General features: G+C 41.1%; 1 protein-coding gene across 2 annotated transcripts in view; it reads right to left on the bottom strand.

Annotated features, from left to right (window-relative positions):
- The window catches only part of CAPN7 (calpain 7), a 578,129-nt gene that overhangs the window by 445,937 nt on the left and 109,737 nt on the right, over positions 1–22,455 (bottom strand). For both annotated transcript variants that reach the window (XM_069648744.1, XM_069648743.1), the window contains exon 7: positions 4,573–4,699. In XM_069648744.1, the coding sequence (XP_069504845.1) occupies positions 4,573–4,699 (127 nt within the window). The remainder of the gene's footprint in view (positions 1–4,572; positions 4,700–22,455) is intronic.

The following is a 22,455-nucleotide window of genomic DNA, read 5'->3' as shown; positions in this document are numbered from 1 at the left end:
CTGACCAGGGTCAGAAACCCCGGAAAGGGGACCCGAAAGGGAAGGCACCAATGACGCTGTTGCCTTCAAGGGCTTCAAGGATTTCGCCGGCTGAGCCGGAGACTAAGACCTCGGTCTGGCACGTCTCTGGTGATCTCTCGATCCCTTGTCCAAACGGGGCCTCGAAGGCTCCCTATGGTTATCATGCCATCGCCCGGGCCCAAAGGTGCACGAGCATCCGGCCGAGACCATTCCCTGTCGGCTTCGTCACAGGGCACGGACGGAATTGTGACCTGGGACTGAAAGATATGCAACATCTTGACCTGGAAAGCATCCCACTCTGCCGGGGTCGATGATGGGGTCTGACAGGTGACCCTTTCTTTGGGAGGCATCAGCCGAAGAGGACTAGGAAGGAGACCGATGGCGCCCCTTCTGTGAACGCCTCGACGATGACGAGTGGCGCGAACCACTACAGGACCTGGACCGCTTAGACTTCTTCCGATGAGGAGAGTCCCCTCTCGACTCATCGGTCAAAAGACCAGCAGACTTGGATTTACAGGGCTTGGATACCCTTCCTACCTTCAGTTCCCCTTTCGCTCCCGCAAGGCCATGGCAGTCAACGACTGGCACTTCGAGCAGTCGTCCGCATCGTGGCCTTAGCTGAGGCACCACAGACAATACGATGCAGATCCGTGATCGACATCTTGGAGCCGCAGTCCCGACACTTCTTGAAGCCAGACTGCAGGGTCGTCGGTGTAGAAGACTAAGACATTATTCACAGTAACCACGTGGCGCGACGAGTTTTACGAAGCAAATACGTTTTCAGAAAAAACTGAACTGAGGCTACGGGCGCCTTATGTGCTACTTATAACATTCGATGACGTCACCCTAGACGGAGGCTTTCGAGGGACATCGACCCGACGGCATGGACGCAGGGCGCCCTCTGCCGTAAAAATTTCCAAAGCAGCAGAGCTGTGGACATTACATGTCAAAGATGAGGAATACATTGGAGGACACAATCCACTCAAAAAGAATTTCTGGGGAGGGTTGAGGACAATAACCCACCAAACTACCCTGGCAGGGGTTTGGCTTGCTCGGTGCACCCCCAATAGACAATCCAGGGGAAATATTTACACCCCATCACTTTACAAAATTCGCCAGCCACTGCTGAGGAAGCCTATATCCTGCTAGGAAATTATTCTATGGTGCACACTCTAGAAGAAAGCTTTAAACACCCTATTAAGTAATCCGTTTTAGGAAATCTAGTAAGATGTAAATCATAATTAGATTTGGGGTGGTACTTTGAGAACCTCTTGTCACTTTGGGCTGACTGACTCTAATGGTGCTTGGCCGTCTGATATCTCTCAGAGTGTATAACAAGGTTTAACAGCAGGAGATATTGCACTCCCTATTATGCTTCTCCCGACAAAGCTGTTATTTCTATTGGACCCACCCATGCCTTTGGCCTCACTGGTTTCAAATGTGATTTTCCTAAAGGTGTTTTTCACTTCTTTTCCAAAGAAATTACTCCCACCAAAAGAGGAAATATGCGCTTTATGAGGATTCAGGTTATTTTTCCTAGTCTTTACTCCGCATACTTCACACCTGGTTGCTATAGCCTTAGATGCATGCAGGTTGTAAAAATAGGACTTCAAAATAAGCTGTGACTTTTTAAATGTCAGAAAACTGGGCCTCATGTGCGTGTATAGACTGTACCGTCTAGTCATGCAGCACCAACTGCCAAACACAATTCCCTTATGTTTTTCTGCCCCATAGCGGATGTAGCAAGGTAAATGGAGAAAGAACTAAGAGCCTGCTTTCCCTCCTTCCTAAAAGTTTGGGACAAGAAAGTGATAGTAAAAGCTTTGGTCAGAGCAGCCAGCATATTCCTGCACAAACATTATGCACACAAACTGTGGATGCAACTAATAATGCTTGCAAAAGAAAGTATTCCAAGTGGCCACACTACACATTTCTGAAATTGAGAGATTGCTTACAAAGACCACCAATCTTGCTGTGGCTCTTTTAGGTTGTCCTCAAACTCTCTGTGGTAGCTCATTCCCCCAAAAGTAACAGGCATGAGAGATGCAGGAAATAATCCATCTAGAAATGGCTTTATTCATGAGAAAAAGTTCAAACGTTCACAAAGAGGTGGTTCGACACAAAATTATTTTTGTATATTATATATACATTTTCTATATTTTGTAAACGCCCAAACTGTGTAAAATGCCTTCAGTCAAGGAGGGATGCAGTCTGGGAGGATAGACTGGAAGGAACATCTCATGACATTCAAAAGGGAGAATGACAGTGTTCGAAATGCAACTTTGTCCTTGTAAAATCTAAGGAAAGATTCCTTGTTGGATAGTGTGTGCAGCTCCCCTATACTTCTCTCAAAAAAGATGGCTATTAGAAAACTTCCCTTTAAAGATTAAAAAAAGGGTAATGTCACAAGACACAACTGTTTATGAAGCCATTAATGAAGCCAGATCAGGTTTGAATCCCATTTCCGCGGATGTTCCCAAAAAGGAGTATTCAAAATGAGGTTTGGTTAGCATTATTTTATAAAGAAAATGTCTTCATGTCTGTTGAGTTAAGCTCCTATCGCAGATAAATACGGCCTCATCGAGGAAAGGCAAAAACAGGCTACATAAGTAGTCTTCACCAATGTTCCGCATAAAGTGTGCACATCAGTTCAGGAAGAAAACCCACCAAGGAAAGAAAAGAACACCAAAAGAATACATCACTTGGTAAGGAACAGCAATGTGACTATGCTACTTTGGCACAACTATCAGCACCCCTCGACTAATACATCAGGAACTGAAGCACACCTTCACAAAATAAGGTCACGCATGGATAACTGAGCAGAGTTATCTGCAATTACAAATGTGTTTGTACTACTGACTATACTGTGGTGAAGCTGGATGATGCCATCACTTTCCCGGAGGTAGCCTCTCTTCATGTAGCCAGGGGACGCAGTCGCTACCTGATCCTGTAGGGAGGATGACATGAGGTGAGGTGATCCACAGAAGGGGTTGGGGGGCGGGGGGGACTATAGGCATCACAGGAGACATGGTATCCCCTTTACCTTTTGGGGATGTACCCTCCATTCTGCATTCCTTAATGGCATATTGCGGTAACCCCCTTCAACATCCCACAATACTTGTTGATGGCATCCCACAATATCCTGCCATGACAAAGACTGACTATCAATCTCATATATGGAATTCCTGGCACTGGATACTGGGACGAGGAGGAGGAATGGAGTTCAGAAGATCAATAGAGCACACAGCCCACTCTGCGCTCCAGTTGTTGGAAGGAGTGGCACCGTGGTGGGATTTTAAAATCCCCAACAGCTGATGAAGCGGAAGAAGCAGACATGAGCAGGCGACTCCCGTTGGAAGGAAAAACGGCTTGGCAAGAGCCCAGCTGCTTGCGAGGCCTGCAGAGGAGAGAGAAGCAGACAGAAGCAGACAGAGAACTGTGCGACATGGAAGGTCTGCTGGTCCTGCCGAGAAGGAAAAGTGCGAGCGCCGGAGCCCTTGTGTTGCACATGCAGCGGAAACGCCTCCAAACTGTGGAAGGCTAGCGGAGAAGGGACAAGACACTCTCCATACCTACCCGAGTGCTGCAGCAACCACTGAAGCTTGCAAAGGACACTGAGGCGGCCGCAACTAACCAGTGAGACCAGCTGGGAAAGATGGGAAGCCGGGGCGCTTCACGGCAAGTGCCAAGCACCATGGGATAAGGTGGCAAGCATTGTAAACATGATTAAGAAAGGGTCGCTAACTGGATATCAAAAGCATGGCAGAGGCTGAAGCTTGCAGTTAAATATAGGCCTAAGACCCATAATTGAAACTAAGAGCCTTGTGAACCTTTTGTAAGAAAGTCCTGGAAGGGAAGTATACAAGGCCAAGTCAATTGTGTGCAAAGAATTCTGAGGAAGACCCATGCCCTTGGGATTCTGAATTGATTGAACTGTGGAAAGTCCTGGAAGGAGTGGAAAGTCCTGGCAGGAGTATCTACCAGGCGGAGAGAAGTCTGTAAAGCGAATTGCTAATGTCAGGAAGTGGAAGTTATCTTCTTGAGTTAAATTTTGGATCTTTTGTTTTGCTGGAAAGAAACCTGGGGAAGGGAGACATTCTCAGAACTTGTGAACACAATCTAAGTGGAAGCCTTTTTTTTGAAGCTGTAGGTCTTGTTGGACTTGAACATGTGTACACTTTTCAAGTCAACGATATTACCCTTAGCACCTTAGAGTTACTTTTAGAATGTGAGGGCCAGAATCGGTTCCCGGACACAGGACATTTTGCTTTGAAAATCTTGACATCGGACAATTACTTTTGGTTGAGGTAGGGAAATACCTCTTAGAGCAGGGTCAGCAAGGCATTTTCCAACCCTCTTATTATTTTAAAGAAAGTCTATAGCAATCAACATGACTCTTCGGTGTCCGTGTGTCATTCCCGATATATCACAATTCATAAGAGATGAAGGCCACATCTACCGTGTTAACACAGAATTCAGATCATTTGGGGCGAAAAACTAAAAACGTACATGAAACCCTCTTTAAGGAAATGAGAAAATAGTAAGACTTACTTGTTTGATGCTAAAACTTGAAACGGTGTAGATCATCGTGGGGTTGTTGCTAATGTCCTCTGGTCGTACCCATTTGGAAAACATGGCTTTCTGCTTCGGGGATAATGCTAACTTTCCAAGTTTATCGCTGAAGAAAAATAAAATATACATTTTACAATGATGTAAACATTTTTTAGAATTCAATCTACAATGGACATTACTTGATGTTGTGCTACGTAACTGCTGTGCACAGGAAGGTTTAGAGTCAAAGTGAGAGAGTGGAGTTCTTGACTGAGTATAGAAGATCTTTTCTACTAAGGTTTGTTGTGAAAGGCCAAGATTTTATATTATCAAATGTCGAGTGAGATGTTCAACCACACTTTTTTCTTTTCTTTTTTTTTTAATACAAATTGCTATGGTTTCCGGCACTTCTATTTGAACTTGTTCATCATAAGGCAGGACTAAACATTCAATTAGGTTATGCGAAACATCTCATGCCTGTCCACTTTAGAGCCATATAAATGGGTTAGCGGTAAATGATTATACAACATAGGCACAATTTCGTATTTTAGAAAGACAAACACCAATTTGTACAACTCATGAAAAATGTGTTTTCATCATGCTCCAGGAAGAACATTTTTTACAGGTCTATTCATACTTTTACAATCTTCCTATTGAATAGCTAACAACCTTTTGTTCAAACTGTTCATCCACTCATAGTTGCATCAGCAAGGTCACCATGTGGATTTCAGATAGATGAAAAAGATGGATATTTCGGTGAGATAACTGCGCAATCACTTCCATCTTCTAGTACACGTACACACACACACACACAACATTGGAAAGTGCTTTAAATTCAAGAACAAAAGAGGGAGGTTGAAGTTTTGACATGCTGCATGTGATAATACCCACACTGAGTCCCATATCTCATTCTCCTTAAATTCCACTCTAATTTGAATGGAACAAATCAGATGTTCTCAACAGCAGGAATAGTCCCTGTGAACATTAACAAAAAAATATGTCTTGGCAAAGCATAAATCAAAGTCAAATGGAAGACACATTGTACATGTGACAATTTTACAGCTTGATAAATGTTACCTATTGTTGTTGACAATCAAAATGCTTGATTGGATGACAGGATAATTTAGCAACCCACACATAAACTCAAGTGCACACATTTATTCACTCCAGCTAATTTAACACATGAGAATAACATCAATCTGAGGATTCCTGCTAGAGATTCCCATCGTGCAATCTGGGACAAGAAGCAGTTAGGTTTTTATATAAAAAAAAACATTTTAAATGCAGGTGGTTCTTACTTCACAACAAGGAAGGGCACCAAAATACTACAAATAAATTGGGGTTGTCATGAAATACAATCAGTCATTAAAATACATACTGCATATGTTTGGCCTTGTTAATAAGAATAAACCATACACAAATACAATTGCTCATTCAAATAGCCATCCATAATTATCATAATTCAATGACTATTGTATAAAAATAAAGAACAGAATGTGGAGTAAAACATCAATAATACTTACGATAGAAAGAATACCTCACTATTATACTTTATGGTGATTCCAAATTCCCCTGAGGCGTCAGTTTTTGTGTCACTGCTCCCTCCCTTTGGCACTTGCTTCCACCAGATCTCAGAAATGAACAATTTACATTGTTTTAAAAAAAAAAAACCTTAAAAACGTGGCTGTTTGATAAGTAGGACTAATAACTAACATTCTTTCCCTTAAGCAGGACTAATGCCTGTCCCTGTTATTCACCCTTTGATAGTTTTTGCTATTGTACCAAACGCTGTGATACCCTTGGGTTTGAGCGTTACAACCATGTTATAAATAAAGAAAAACTTGCATTAGATTTAATTTTTTTGCTTTAGGTACACTTAATTCAGCAGAGGTTATTGAAATTAACATAAAATTAATCACTTTTCTTAACTGAGATGTGAAAGGTTGTATTCCAAAGGATATCTATATCGAACGATGGATAAGTAAAAGGAAATTGGTTTGGACTGAATGGAAGGCAACAAGGGAAATGGTTTTAGAACTTGGCTTCTTTGGATCCTATTTCCTCAACAAAGACCTCCCTCAAATGTCCTGAAAACTACAAAGAAAAATATTAATTTGGCACAATAATTGAGTAAGGCTGCTACAGGGCCTAAGAGTCTTAATTCCTTTGTCGAATATTTAACAACTTATGAATGAGAGGCTACAAAGGTTACCCCCGCGCGCCAACCCATATAAAAATGTTAAGGCAATGGAACCTCTAAATACACAAATAGGGCAGTTCAGTTATATTTTCAGTTGTTAAATGTACATTTCACTGAGCAGGAATCAGCATCAGGGATCAATTTCTCTGGACTCTCCAATTGGTGCCTTCTCTATTTCTTCTGAATAGAGTGGAAAAACACTGGACATAAGGTAATCAGATTCTACTTCTCAGCCCATGGATCCAGGTAATGGGACATCCCAAGTTCTCTCCCCTCCTGGCTGTGTGGGCGAATGCAGCTGTGTGCTGGAAGGAAATGACTCTGCTTCAGACTGGAAATTGAGCAAGCATGTCCTCAGCCAAATAGTCCGTTTTGTCAGCTTGCAGGAATAAAATGATATCCCTTTACCGATTAGCTCTGGGCCTTTTGTTCCTCTTGCACCTCCCACATCTGTGCAATCAGATGCAGCAATATTCTATTAGAAGGGTCATCTAAGGGACTATTGTCACCAAAGCACATCCAGAAAGTCCACCCTCCTGTCTCCCATTGACCTCCATTTTTTAAATGCCATCTGGAAGTGTTTCTAACTTCTATTTTACTATGACCTTTGCATGTAAGTTCATCTCTGTTAAAATATTTATTTCTTGAAAACCTAAATTTGTGTTCACTTGAGATTGTGTTATGATTAGAAAGATATGTGGCTTCTAATGCAGTGCCAAATCCTGTAACGGACCGTAAACTAGCTTCATTAATATGTATTCATTATATTGGGACACACACTTTCTATAAAGGTATTTGATTCTTTTAATCCAGCATTTTATGACCAATCATAATGTTTCCATCATAATTCACTGGCACTAAAACTTTCAAAGAAATGAATACTTTCATAAATCAACGTGCCTTTATAATGGCCATTCCAAGCATTTTTTCCAAGTTGTTTTTGAAAGTATTAGTTTGGAAAGATACATTTTGAGGACACAAAAAATCTGGGGTACAACAGTCATAAATGGTTATTGTAATTAATGGAGCTTCAAAGGGCTGAACCTTACACAACACTTTGCTTGAGCAATGGTTTTTAAGTCAAAGGTTAATGCGGAAAACAGAACAATCAGCTTCAAAGGCAATTTCTTTGACAGCAGGCCATTGACCACCAACTTAAGACGGTGTTTGAGACCATGGCTTCTTAAATAATTCCACTATTTTTCTGTATTTGGCAGCATGATAAATAATATATGTTCATTATCTCAAGACAGAAGTTCCGTTTTTATTTTTTAGAAATGTTATTAGCCCCGTAAAAAGGGCAACATACATCCACAGGTCTCAAACTTACAGAACTATATCAAACATTTCCTTGTAGCATACAAAGACAGAACATTATATTCAGCCTTCTCCAATTTCCAATAAACACATTTTCCAATTTTAGATCCTTTTAATGGCATAGGTAGAATAATCATTTGTTACTTATGATTTAACAGATGTATTATGAGCAAATAATTTGTTTAATCCTTTAATGTTTCTTTCTTGGCAATGCATTGGGATTCAACTGCCATTTTTATTAATATGGATACTTCACATACACAATGCCAAATAAACACGACACTGTTCACAATTCAGCCATCTAGTGATTGAGTCCAAAAGTGCACGTTGGTTCCAATGTAGTTGTTATGTTGACCGAAGGGTTGCATGTTAATCTATAACATATCAGGAAGCAAAACTATTATAAAACAGGCAAGTAATATTTTCTTTTGCAGCAATCTGAAATCCATGAACAGCATGTCAATCTAACAAGGGCCTGCAACCTTTGGCTCTCCAGATGTTTTGTACTACCACTCCCATGATCCTTCACCATAGATTATAGTGGCTAAGAATAATGGGTATTGTATCCATAACATCTGGTGACAAAGGATTCAGACACCTGATCTAGACTCAAGTAATACTGTTTCTCATGCAAGCGTGGGTGGGCGTGCTGCCTGGATTTGCAAAATCTGATTTCTAAGGAATCTTGTCTTATTTTTTTCTAGATGCAATACTGTCTTCCGACCTTACCTGTCAAGTTTCATGTTACTGTTTACATATGGTATGACATTAAATATCTCCTGAAGTAGCAACTGGCACAAGTTGTTTCTGAATAAAGCTAAATTGGATTGTATAAATCACCTCTCTAGTTCTTTTTCTGTAATGTGTGTGGCTACCTTTGTGAGCATGCCAAAAGAATCAAAAACTAATTGTAAATTATTTTATTTCATGTGTATAGTTCAATATAGCTCTCCTTACATATAGATAATGCAATTCTATTTTAACAGAAGATTGTGGCTCTTAAGAAATGTTGGATAGTTATGAAAAGGCCCAAAAGCCTTAGGAAGAAATATTTGTTGCATTCTTAGCACAAACCCATGGTTCTAAATTGAGATGCGATGAGCAGGAGCTAAAACCAGCTCCTGGGTGTCGGGCATCACCCTTTAGGCAGGAGCTATCACATGGGTACCAGGATCTACCAGAGATGCTTCTATAACATTTTATCCATTTTGTATGAACCATTGTGTTTAAATGTGTACTAGATGTGTTCTAATTCTTCTTTATTAACATGCTCAAATATTCTGTTAATGTCACATTTACATATTTGAATGGCATCAGTTAGCCCTAGAAGCCAAAAGTAGCTAATTGTAGCTGGTGGTTTCAAGCTAACTAGGCTCTAATATGCTAGAAGCAGGAGCTAAATAGCTTCCAGCTCCCCTCAATTTCGAACCCTGCCATCCTATCGTCCAACTCACAAAGAGTAAAACACCATCACTGGAGTCAAATGGAAGATGGCATTGTGCACCTTAAAATATCATCCAATCACTAAACGCCCATGAAAAACGAAATCTCGGCAAATACAGGACAAGATGCAAGGATGACGACATGCCGGCAAACTATTCCCTCAAACTGTGAAATCACCTACCACAAGATCTACAGTAAGACAAAGGGCGAACCAGATGAAATGAAAGAAAGCCGTGAGGACAAACATGTTTCAGTAAACCTAAATACACTAATTCCAACAGACCTTTGAGGATTTGACTTGTTCCAACGTAATTTGTCCGAGAAAAACCTGTGTGCAGGGCCCGGATGATCATTGTCTGTGAAGCATAACCAAATTTCCCATACCAAATATGCACAGCATATTCCCCCAGGATCCCTTCATTGGGTAACTGGAGGCCTTTATAATCCCTTTCCAACCCTTTTTCATGAACTATTGTAAAAGTAAAACATTTGAAATGCACTGTGTGACAGGGCCGCTTATACAGCTGTTTCAGAGAAGGGAGGGAGCCTGACCCAAATATCCCACAGTGCCAGAGGGTGTGCAGGCAGGACCCCTTCCAGCCCATTCTTACATGGGAAAATGGTGGCCCGGCTGCAGGAAGCAGCTGAGAGAGATGGAAGTCCAGCAAGGACGTTGATGCCATACCAGTTGGCCCTTGCACAACAGTGGCCAACATAGTGCTGGAGCGAAGGAACAAGGGGCGGAGCCAGCACAGGGCAGAGCCAGCACCAAAGACCAACGCAGCAGTTGAGAGCAACGCAGAGCTCCAGCAGACAGGAGCCACTAAAACACCAGGGATTTTCATTAATTGAAGGCCTCCATGGAGGCCGTAGTAACAACCCCACTAGCCCACCAGGGATGAATAGAATACACTAGGCCTGTATGAAAGCCTTAAACCACAGTTCTCCATGGTCCACTTCAGGGCCCATATTAGAAACGCAACAATACTGAGCAGAGAAGAAGGCAGGGCTTACAAGCCTTTATAAGCCATCCCTAAGCCTTCCCCTGGTGCAAGGGAAGTTGGACCAATCCTGGGAACGGATGGGTTACGTAAAAAAAATAAAAAGGTACGCTTGGGGGTGGTTAGTGTGGGTCATAGATGGGTGAGGACGAGGACGTCCGAGAGACCAGAGGAGAACAGCACGGAAGGAGTGTTGAGAGAGGGGATCTGGGGAGTGGTCGGTGCATGGGAGTGAGTGTGGAAGTGGTAGAGTAGAGAGAGGAGGTGAAGTAGTAAGTGGAGGTCGCGGGAGTAGTGGAAGTAAGGGGCAGAAGAGGTAGTGGTAGTAGAGTATGGTAGTGAGAGTAGAGAGAAAGAATAGAAGCAGTAATGGTAAAGGGGAAGTGGTAGTAGAAGTGGAGGGGGAGTAGAGGTAGAAGAGTACAGTAGCAGTGGTGGTAGTGAGAGGCAGTAGTGGAGTAAGGGTAGTAACAAGACTGCAGATGTGGTAGTAGCAGAGAGATAGTGGTGACGAGGAGGTGGAGTAGTATGAAGGAGGAAGGAATGCAATATCGGAGATAGTAGTAAGTGGGTAGTAGGTGGTAGTGGTAGTAGTGAGGAATTCAGAGGCAGGAAGAGAAGCAACATTGAAGCATGGAGGTAGGAAGTAGGAGTGTAAGATCGGAGGGAGAGTAGCATGGAGAGGAGGAGACTATGCTGGGGCAGCGTGTAGGAGAGGGTCAGGCGAGACCGTGCGCGAGTGCCGAGCAAGTGTACTAGAGTGCAAAGAAGGCACCATTTCACCAAACTCCCATAGAACACTAAGTGGGCCTAGGAGACGTAAAGCCAGAAGGCCCCTAAGGAGTTAGTTAGCCAGCATTTAGGGAGGCCATCATAGTTCAAAACAGACAAATCGACAGTAGGGATCACCTGTAATGGTACAGACGCCTGGGCTAGCGAGGAGGGAAAGGCCGGGGGAGCAGAGAGAGAGGGCCGGCCCTCGCAACAAACATCCTCAGGATCCCGGTTGGCCCTAAAGATTGCCAGAGAATACCTCAGCCAAGCTGTTTATGTTAGACAAACTAAACACCCCTGGAACACCACCTGAGCCTTACATGTGGTCATTTATGGTGGACCATATCACAACTGTTACGTTAGATAGTCCCTGTTTCTCACAGGAGTGAGCCGTCTACTATTTCTTTCTGGCATTGTCTGCATCATAACTTGTTTTGTCAACAATAAGGCTTTGACTCAAGACTAAACAAAGACAGCAACTCCTTTTAAACTGTGCTACCTTGTTAGCTGATAAGTCTACAAGTGTTAGGGCACTACAATGCCCCATTTTGTTCCTGGGTGCACTTCTCACCCAGAAAGTGCTTGATCTGGTGGGAGCTATATATTTGGTTTTTATCTGGTTGTACCACTGTGTAGCCATTTTACCACAATGGTAGCCATTTGCTCCCCGAGAAGAAGCAAAACGACAACCTTGTGCTTTTTAAGTCCTACTCATTGTTCTTCTTGTACATGTTTCACAGTAGGAACAACCATATTTGGCCATTTGCCATTGAGTTCCCAAAGGCTTGCCTGATGAAAAGAATCCAGTGTGGGTTGGGTGAGGGTCTGGCAGGCACCTCAATCCACGTTGCTTTGTGTTTGCCAGTGATACAGGACTGAACCTGGTATCCAATGATTGGGAGGCTGCTAAAACTTTGAAAGGTGCTTAAATGTGATTGGAAAGCTGGGGGTCACCAGCAAGCCCCATGTGTGTGCATAATCATAGACCTTGAGCCAATCTTAAGTCAACTACTGACATAGCTCCTGAAGCAGCTGAAAGACGACGAACGGGAGATTCACATTGGAAGCTCTGATGCAGACACCTGATCCACCTGAAGGAGAAGGTTTGCCTCTCTCGGCCCAGAGGAAACCTGTTCAGGCCATTCCTTCTCATGACACAGTGGAAACAGAAGGATCTTTCTCCTCTTCAGGTGTGTGCTGCACTGAAGCTTCCGGACCATGTGCATCAGTGACACAGAGTTGGCAGACTTGCTGTGTTTCTAGAGAGCAGACAGCATAGTTTATTTTGTCTTACATTGCTCGACTCTTCAGTACAGACCCTGCTGTCCTTCATCCCGGATAGGCTTAAGAATATGGTTCATGCTAATGGAGGAGCTATTGCCTCCATTGGCATGTCCCATATTCTTAAGCGTTGACCGGGGAATCCACGTAACCGTCCCAAATGGTCAATATTGTGGTAAATTGGTGCTACTCTACTGTAGTCCTTCATCTTGAGGATCCTATAACTTTACCTGCATTACTATCACTGGTTCTATCCTTCCATCATCATAGGCTCTGACTACAGTGCTTGTGCTTGGAGCCAATGTCCCGAAATGCGGAAAACCTGACAACAGAACTTGCATATGAACTTGCATATGTACCTTTGCCCACTGTACCTTTCTTCACACTCCAGCAGCCTTGACTATTTTATCTATTTATTTATACTGCGGCGGAGCCCGCAGGCAGCAGGGCGCACACAAACACAAAGGACAAGAAGGTGCAGGAGATTAAGCAGGAGAAGGAGCAAGTCAGGTTAAGTCTAGATGAAGAGGAAAGTTTTCAGTCCTTTCTTAAATGTACTAATATTGGTATCTGATTGCAGGGCTGCAGGGAGACCATTCCAAATTCTAGAGGAGCAGTTTTCAAACGTTCTGTCCAGGCCCTTTTGATTTCTTGAAAGACAGGCAAGCAACAAGATTGGTGTTAGTTGATCTTAACAAAGGTAGAGATTCATACCACGAGGCGGCTGGGAGATTTCTCATGAAGACACTTATGAAGTAAGGTCGCCGCTTTGAATTGACATCTGGCCACGACCGGTAGCCAGCGTAATTCCTGCCGATAGGTTGAGATATGGCATCTTCTTGAGACCTTTTTAATGATCCGGACCGCGTAGGTGTGAATGGTTTTAAGGCGCTGGATGCTTTTTTTTTTTTATCGTCCCCTACTAGGAGCGCGTTACAGTAGTCTATTCTTGACAGGATAGTTGCCTGAACAATAGTAGCTGAATTGTCCCCTCGTTGTGATATGGGCGAATGTTCCTAAGTAGCTTTAGATGGTACGAGCAGTTTTTGGCAACTAGGTTCACATGGGATAATCCCCAAGATCTCCAGGACCAATTTGGTGTCGTCTTCATAGTTGGTACAAAATACTCCAGATTCTTCTAGGAGGCTACATAGAGATAGGATATATATAGGTCAAACAAAATGGGGGACATACATGCTCCTTGTGGCACCCCACAGGTGGAAAGAATGGGATACGTGGTAGCATCTCCCCAGCAGACTTTCGATTGTCTTCCAGTCAGGAAGTAGTGTATCAATTTGCAAGCTATGACAGAGCAATGGCAGGTGTCCTTTAAGATATGAAGGAGTAGTTCTTGATCTAATAAATCGAACAAGGCCAATAAATCTAGTAAAACCAGAAGGCCGGACTTGCCCCTGTCCATAATTTATTTATTTATTAATTAATTAGATATACATCTAGCCAATAGGCTTCGTATAACACAAACAAACATAAATACACAAAATCTAAAAACATATCACATTTCCAGTTTATCCTATGCAATACATTTTAAAATTGCCACGATCTTCAAATAAAAAACAACAATAAAATATATCAGATTAATATCATTTCCGCTCATAAAAATCATCCATTGGTGGGATATATCAGTCATCACAATGCCATTATTATAGGATTTAAAACACATGGTTCAAAGTTAATTTAAGCTTTCACAACACATAATAAGATGGTGAAGGGACTCAACAACATTAACTCCACATAGACGACAATTCTTTGACGTATGTGGAGACCCCATTTTGACACAATTAGTCTCTAGCGCAACAGTCGAGTTGAATTTCATCATGAGTTAAGTGTGAAAAGTACCTGTATTGTGATAGGCTATAATGTATTGTAGAGACAAAACTATACTCAAATACTCATCTAAAAACCAGCCACTGAACCTTATAGATGCTAAATTTACCATATTAAGTCCATGGCAGAAATCATGGACTTTTTTCTTAAGTCTCATTTGAAGGCTAGTAGAGACATATCCTGGAACAGACCCATTTGACCATGTGCGATGGAGCATTTGGGTAGTACCAATAGTACCAATTAGCACATTACCATCAAGACTAAGGTAGGCTTTGACACATGGTACAAAAATTGTATCGGTGGAAAGTGTCACAGCTTTCTCATACGACAAAACACATTGACAAATATATGCATACAAATAACTTCTGATGTTAAATTCCAAGTATAGGTATTCAACACTCACATTTCCGGGTAGACGCAAAAGTTCTCTTAAAAGTTTGGATTCAAAAACCACGCCACGTTTGACAAACTTGTGACCCCATATTTCAACAGCATAGAGGAGCATTGATCTGATTTTTGCCGAGTAGATATTAAGAACTGCAATGGCAGAAAAACAGCAATTTCTACCACTGTTCATCCCAATTCAACCATCAATGATAACTCCCAAATATATGTAAGATTTTACCTGTTCAACTTTTTTGAGGGCTAGGTCCCACAAGTATTTCTTAGTTCTACGTTTATTTGAAAAAACCATTATCTTACTCTTGTCAATATTAATGGTCAATCCATTTTCAGAGGAATAAGTGACCAGGGAGTCAAGCATATGCTGAAGACCCGCCGGGGTATAATCCAGTAATAGCAGGTCGTCAGCATAGGCAAGCCAACCAATAGTCACACCATTAACTCTCACAGGATTGGCCTCTGGGATAAGAAATGCTTTCATCATATCTGACTGATAAAGGTTGAATAGGATGGCAGCGATCATGCAGCCTTGCTTCACACCACAACTAGAGGCCATGAATTTAGAAAGTTTACTAGCCGCGTTAAGTCTTATGCGTACAGAGGTCTCTGAATGTAACAACATAAGCATCTTTAGGAGACCTTGTTGGATCCCCCATGAGCTTAATTTTTTCCAAAGTCTATTTCTAAGAATAGTATCAAATGCCGCAGAGAAGACGATGTATGCGCAATAGACGTTAAGGTAGCGTTTACTCCAGGCATGCTCAATCGAAGATGTTAATAGTAACATATTGTATGTGGTGCTTGATTTGTCACGGAAGCCAATTTGGTTGGAGGGAAGAATATTGTGTTCATTAATCCATACATTAAGTTCCTGGAGCAATACCTTGGTAAATATCTTAGAAGAAACATCTAACATTGCCAACATTTCAAAGTTTGCTGGGTTATCCCATGATCCTTTTTTGTGCACCGTTAGAATGTGGCTCGTCTTCCATGATGGAGGTATTGTACCAAGCTTCCTTATTTGTTTGAATAATAGCATAAGTGCAGCAACACACAACTCAGGCTGCTTTTTTAGAACTAAATTACAGAGCCCATCAGGTCCAGCTGCCCGTGAATTTTTAAGATTTTCAATAATCTTGACTATGTCGAGTTCGGAAGATTGACAATCCCATGTAACTTCAGGTGGTAGAGAGATATTAGCATCTAATTCAACTTTACCCAGTGTACCATTTATATAATGGGCCCATACTTCTTCAGTGATGCAATTGATTGTCAAATCACGTTTTTTTGTGTTTCCTGAGCAGGTGCCAGATAGCTTGTTTGTTGTTAGACAGGGCGACCAATGCAATTTTTTTCCACAAATTGGTTTCACATTTGCGTTTGTGCATTTTAAGCCAATTTTTATAGTTCTTTTTAAGTTTTTTAATATGGCATGCAACCGCGATCTCCGTCAGCAGAGAATCATTTTTCTTACTACATCGCAAATTTCCTTACGTAGGTTCTTTTTTGCTTTGTTAATCTTTTTGTCATTCCCAGGCCTACACGGAATAGCCATATTAGAGCGTTCCCCAGATGATTTGTATTTTCTACGTTCACCCACGTTTCTGTATATTATGCATAAGCTCAGTAAAGTTTTGCAAGATTAAATTTCCAGTGTTCATGCCAGACACCCCCTCCTTAATAAACTCCGGTAGTAAAGTGGATACAAGTTGGGATACATGCTCGATATTACGACTGTGCCAGACTATTCTATTATTGCCTTCATTGATGCTAAGCATCCCATTTTCATCATAGTCATGGCTCTCTACTTCTTTTCCTGGAGTAACAAATAATAAACACAGGGGTAAGTGGTCGCTCTCATCTCTCTCAACAACACCCATATCAATAACAAAGTGAAAACCATACTGATTGGTAAAAATATAAGCAAGTGTGGCTGCAGATCTACCCTCCACCCTAGTGTAGTTCATAGGCACATCACTGGGAGTTAGGCCATTAAGTTTCACAAGATTATGAGTCTGCATTACATTTAACCATTTTTTACCTTGTTTGTTGGACACCGGGTGAATTTTTGATTTAGACGAGACGCTCAACAGCTTGTTGGATTGGCAGTAATCTCCATTTTTTTTAAAATGGATTTATTGTTTGGCTGTATAAAACAACCTTTCAATAATTACAAAAATGAATAAAAACATATCATAAACATATTACAAATCAATTCATCAGTATATAACAACATCTCACAATTGATAAAAACCAATGTATATAAAACTTAATAGCAGCATTTTTTTATCTCCTTCCCCTCATAAAACCATTCACAATTACTTTGGATATAATTCATTTAAAAAACCCGTTGTTGCTAATCTATTTGACATTCTCTTTGCACCAAAAATCAATAGCCATAATTCTTCCATATCGGTTATCATTTGCGCTTTAAAGCAATGAAAATAATATTTACGATGTATAGCATATAATGCAGGACAGTAAGCAATGACATGTTTCAAAGTTTCTGTGGTCTCAGGCTCCTTACAAAATCGACAGATGTTCTCACTGGCATCTATTAGTTTTCGCCTAAATAGTATATCCTTTGTATGCCACAGATTTAAACGAAAACGAATATAGTAATCTCTAAATTTTGGAGATGGATATTTTAAGATATAAGATTCTGTAACTCTAAATTTTTTATGGCCAAACTGGGCAATATTCCAGTCTTTAGAGTAGGAGCATTTTTCCAAAGTATAGATCCAATCTTGCTGATACAGTTTAATTTTAGCTTGCGTCGGATTGTGGATTAAAGTATCTAAGGAGATGTCCGCATCAGAAAGAATATTTATAACTGTATTTAACCAGTGTTTAGGGTATTGATGATCTGAATATAATAGATATTTACCTAAAATGCAGGATATGTCTACACATTGTAATGACAGAATACATTTCCTCAACAGAGCTATCAATTTCCATGCAATAGTACTGCATAACGATAGCAGCCCTAATTCAAAACGAATCATTGCAATGGGGACACAGGTAGGCAAGTTAAAAATTGAGCGCCAGTATTTACCCTCCAATCAATCCCACACTAAGCGGGGCAACATCGACACAGCTTCAGAACCATACGAGATAATGTGTTTGACTTTCATGTAATAAAATGATATTATATGATTGCATGTAAACTTTCCAAACTTATATAATATAACCTTAGATTGGCAGATTAGGGTTTGCAGTTTCAATTCAAGTTCTTTTTGAAACACTTTATCATTGTTACCCTGACTAATCATAATACCTAAATATCTATATATTGAGGTTGAGAGAATTTGCTCCTTTTTTATATACCACTTGAATTGAAAGTATTTTGTCATTTTACGATTTTGGCACATCATAATTTGTGTTTTCGTTAAGTTTATGGTCATAGCATTTTCTACGGTATACTCCGATAACCCATTAATCAAGCGTTGCAAACCTGCTGGAGTTTTTGACAATAAAAAAAGATCGTCTGCATAAAGGATCCATGGTATCTATTCTTGATCTAGTTTGGGGGCATCAGAGTTAATATTCTGAAATTTTTCACCCATATCAAGGATAAATAAGTTAAATATAGTAGCCGCCAGGATGCACCCTTGCTTCAGTCCTCCATATGTTAAGATGGGAGGAGTTAACATCCCATCGCGAGTAAGGCGGATATAAACTGATGTGTTTTCATGAAAGATAGAAATCAACTTGACCAGTGAATAAGGGCAGCCCAATAACAGCAGTTTATGCAACATTAGATTGCGGTATATAGAATCAAATGCTTCCTTGAAGTCTACAAAGGCAACAAATAGTGGTTGCCTTTGCTGACAGCAGAGAGCCTTGTGCAGTCAAAGAGACGATATTTATAGCCGTTCCCTTACCAGCCACAAATCCTGTCTGAAACCTATCTCTCATGTTCGATGAGTTAATCCATTGTTGGAGATCTCTTAAAATTAATGAAGCAAAGATTTTCCCTGGAAAGTCTAATAAGGCGATTGGCCTATAATTTGCGGGGTTTTGTCTATCCCCTTTTTTATAGAAGGGTACAATCAATGAGGTACACCACGATTTAGGGATCTTTTGGGTAATTACAACTTGAGAGAAGATTTCAAACAGGATGGGAGCCCATAGGTCTGGAAATTCTTTCAACGTGGCATTAGAAAGCCCATCAGGGCCTGGAGCACGGGATCTACTAGCCTTGTGAATAAAATAAAGAATATCGTCTATTGTGAAAGCTATTGAGAAAGGTCCCTCAAGTTTTACAGAAGGTATGCAGTTGGTAGGAGGGAGAAGAGCATAAAGACAAGAAAAATGAGAGAGCCATACGAAAGAAGCAATATCATTAACCTGCATTTGACATTGGGTGGTGTTATATGTGTCTGTTATTAATGACCAACATCCTGCAGAGTTTTTTGTTAAGACTTTAACCAACATTGCCTCACCATCTTTTTGATATAATAGCGAATGATAAGTTCTTCTCCAATTCCTATGTTTGGTCTTAATTGCTTTAAGAACAGCCCAGCGCTGATCAACTGGTAGAGATTGGACCGATTTCTTGTTTTTTCGAAATGGAGCTTTCGCTTTCTGCATATTTTGATTGTAAGAATGTGAGGCAACTGAAGATCTTGTTATCTTAGTAAAACCAGCAAATTGATACATTAGTTTTGTATAATCAAAATCGGAATTCCAATCATTTACCAAGCTTTTACATGATATTTTAAGGCGATCCGTGAAATGCAATAGTTTGGTGCTGGACCATCGTAAACGGTTTCGACCAGAATTTATATCAAAAGTACCTTCCATTGTTATAGAAGACACAAGCGGAGTAATTCCTTGGTTACCAGAATTCAATGACCTTTGGAGATGCAACATGTTATGATCACTAGCCGAAGATCGCAAAACCAGAAACCCCTTTAAAAGATGGAACAATGAACGGCTAACATAAATGAAGTCAATGGTAGCCACAGAACTACCCCTTTTCCAATTTTAGCATTCAGATCACCCAGAAGCCATAAAGGGTAACGATGGTTGTACAGTTTCAACACAATATCAACCATCATAATGTTCTTTGCCGTACTGGCCATATTAGGAGGATCATATATGTTGATGACAATTAGAGCGGCCGACAGCCAACTTAATTTAGCTACTAATACATGCTCGATTGATAGTGTAAGTTTCGTTATCGTCCATGGTGATTGCACAGATATCAACAACCCACCTTTTGGACGTCCAAGGGCGCCCTTAGAGGTAAGTTGATGAACGGTGTTTCAATCATCTATCTGTATTTCCACAGTCAACCATGTTTCCTGAAGTGCGATGATGTTGAAGAGTGCCATACATTCGATCAAGCCCTCGTCCTGGAACAAATGTGTGTGCTCTCGGGTATTCCAGGAGTAGAGCAACTGCAATGAATCTGGTCATTGGCGAGATTCAGCAAACTCAGAGGCAACCATTGCCAATAACCTTCAGGGATGACATCAGTATTGTTTATCACAGTATTAGTGCCTTGAATAGGCGGATGTTTCTCATATACCGCACTTGCTTGTGAGTTGGCAATAGGAACAGATGGATAGTAATATTAGGCCTCTGATCTACAGTGCGATTACGCGTCTTTACAGTAGGCATAAATTCTTTATAAATAGCATAGACAAGACGCAATAGCTCGACTTCGAAACCCATGATATAGTTCAGAGTAGCTTCAGCTTCAAAACACACATTAGTAATGAATTAATTCGGATGCTCAAGTTGATCAAGCATACGGATATCACTGGAGGGGATTACCCTTAATGGAACAATGGTTTTGAATAAGCTCAGTACCGCAGCATGGTTCAGAGGGGAAGGGCACTTTTCCAAATGAACTAACGTAATTTGAAGAGCTGATAGCCTTCCAGTGCTATTCCCAGCACTGCCAACGTTTGCATCGGATGAAGAGGCATTTGCAGTGTTTTTTAAAACCTAGGCATCAGGTAATGCGGATTGATTAGATATCACGGGCATATTGGTAGGTCCTGTTGCCTTCGACGGCCTTGTTAATGGCTCAATTGCCATTACAGAAGACTGCAAGGATTCTACCAGCACACAATTAGATTTTGGAACAGTCTGGATATTATTGGAGGGCAACTCATTGACCCGAGTGATATCAATTACTTGGTCACCGATATTCACTGCTTCTTCTACAATGGGACTTCTGACCCAATCACAGGGATGGCATTCGAAAGTCCATCAGGTGATCCGATGGCTTGGCATTTGTGCTTTTTAACAATACGCTTACTGTACATAATGGCCTGGTGGACGGTACTAGGTTTCCTTTTGACCAGGGTAGTCTTTTTTGCTACAGTCCCACCTTGACCTTTAAGGTTTCTCTTAACTTTAACTTCAGGCAGGGTTTTTGTGGGAGAAGTACTTTGCTTACTTGCACACACTTCACAACGATGCTCTTTCAATGAGTAGTGAAATAATAGTGATTGGACGTCAATTTTAGTTTCTAAGTGTGCACATTTTTCAAGCAACATTGCGAGAACATTTTTAATGGCATTAAACATTTCATCTGAATTCATACTTGAATCTACATCATTTACACGTGAACCTTCACCATAGTCAGTAATAACATTTTGAGAAGAGCAGTGGTTTTCTTTAGGTGATGACATAGTGCTAAAACAAAATATAGATGGGATCTCAACATCACAGCCGCCATCATTCTTCAATACGGGATTGCCATTGGGAGCAATAAGATTATCAGGTCCCAATGATAATGCCATCTTAGTTGGCGGAGTATAGAACATTGCGGTAGGAGTGACCTCAGCTAAAGAAATTTCAGGATCAATGCCCATGTACTCAATATCCAGTTCTTCAAGCTCGGAGATGGATATATCAATATTGCTCTTACCATTATTAGTATTCTCCCTATGAACGATAGCGTTAGTACTACCATTGGCTGGTAAGCCACTAATACTCGGGGCCCCAAGCGTTGCAATAGTAGAGTTAATGGTGCTGGCGATATTAGGCACAAAATCATCAGCATTGCGGTCCAAGTGACTAGGGATGACACTGGGAGTGGCATTATTGTTACAGCCCTTAGCCTCAGATAGATCCTCACAATTGGTATTCGGGTGGGCACCAAAGACATCACAAAGGAGCTTGGCACTCACACATCCAAGGTCGCTTGCCAGGTCAGAAACTAGGTCAACAGATGCCATATTTCGGAGTTCCTTATCACTGGGCACATGCTGTGTCTTTATGAAAGGGATAGTGGTTGGAGTTTTTGCAAAATAATCAGTAATAGGATTACCCTGAACAACACCTTTTTTAGGGCGTGTGATAATTTTCGGAACACATACGCACCTATTGCGCACATTTTTGTGCATAGCAATTTCACTATCATAGTCATCCATTCCTGTGTACCAGTATGGCGCACAACAATAGCTAGCAGGCACAAATACAATCCTATATCAATCCAATTACAGGACAAGAAAAAGAGAAAGAGGAACAATGCAGATGCAAAGTTAAACGACTTGAACAGAACGTTAATATGTGTCACTGGCTAAAAGCACACCTATCTCAAAACACACTGACCACACAGAGCACACTGAGCTCAGGGCACAGAGCCCAAAAATCAAA

The sequence above is a fragment of the Ambystoma mexicanum genome, chromosome 2q, assembly GCF_040938575.1.
Source record: "Ambystoma mexicanum isolate Mex_15411 chromosome 2q, UKY_AmexF1_1, whole genome shotgun sequence".
NCBI classification, from domain to species: domain Eukaryota; kingdom Metazoa; phylum Chordata; class Amphibia; order Caudata; family Ambystomatidae; genus Ambystoma; species Ambystoma mexicanum.
This window is presented reverse-complemented; position numbering and strand designations above follow the sequence as displayed.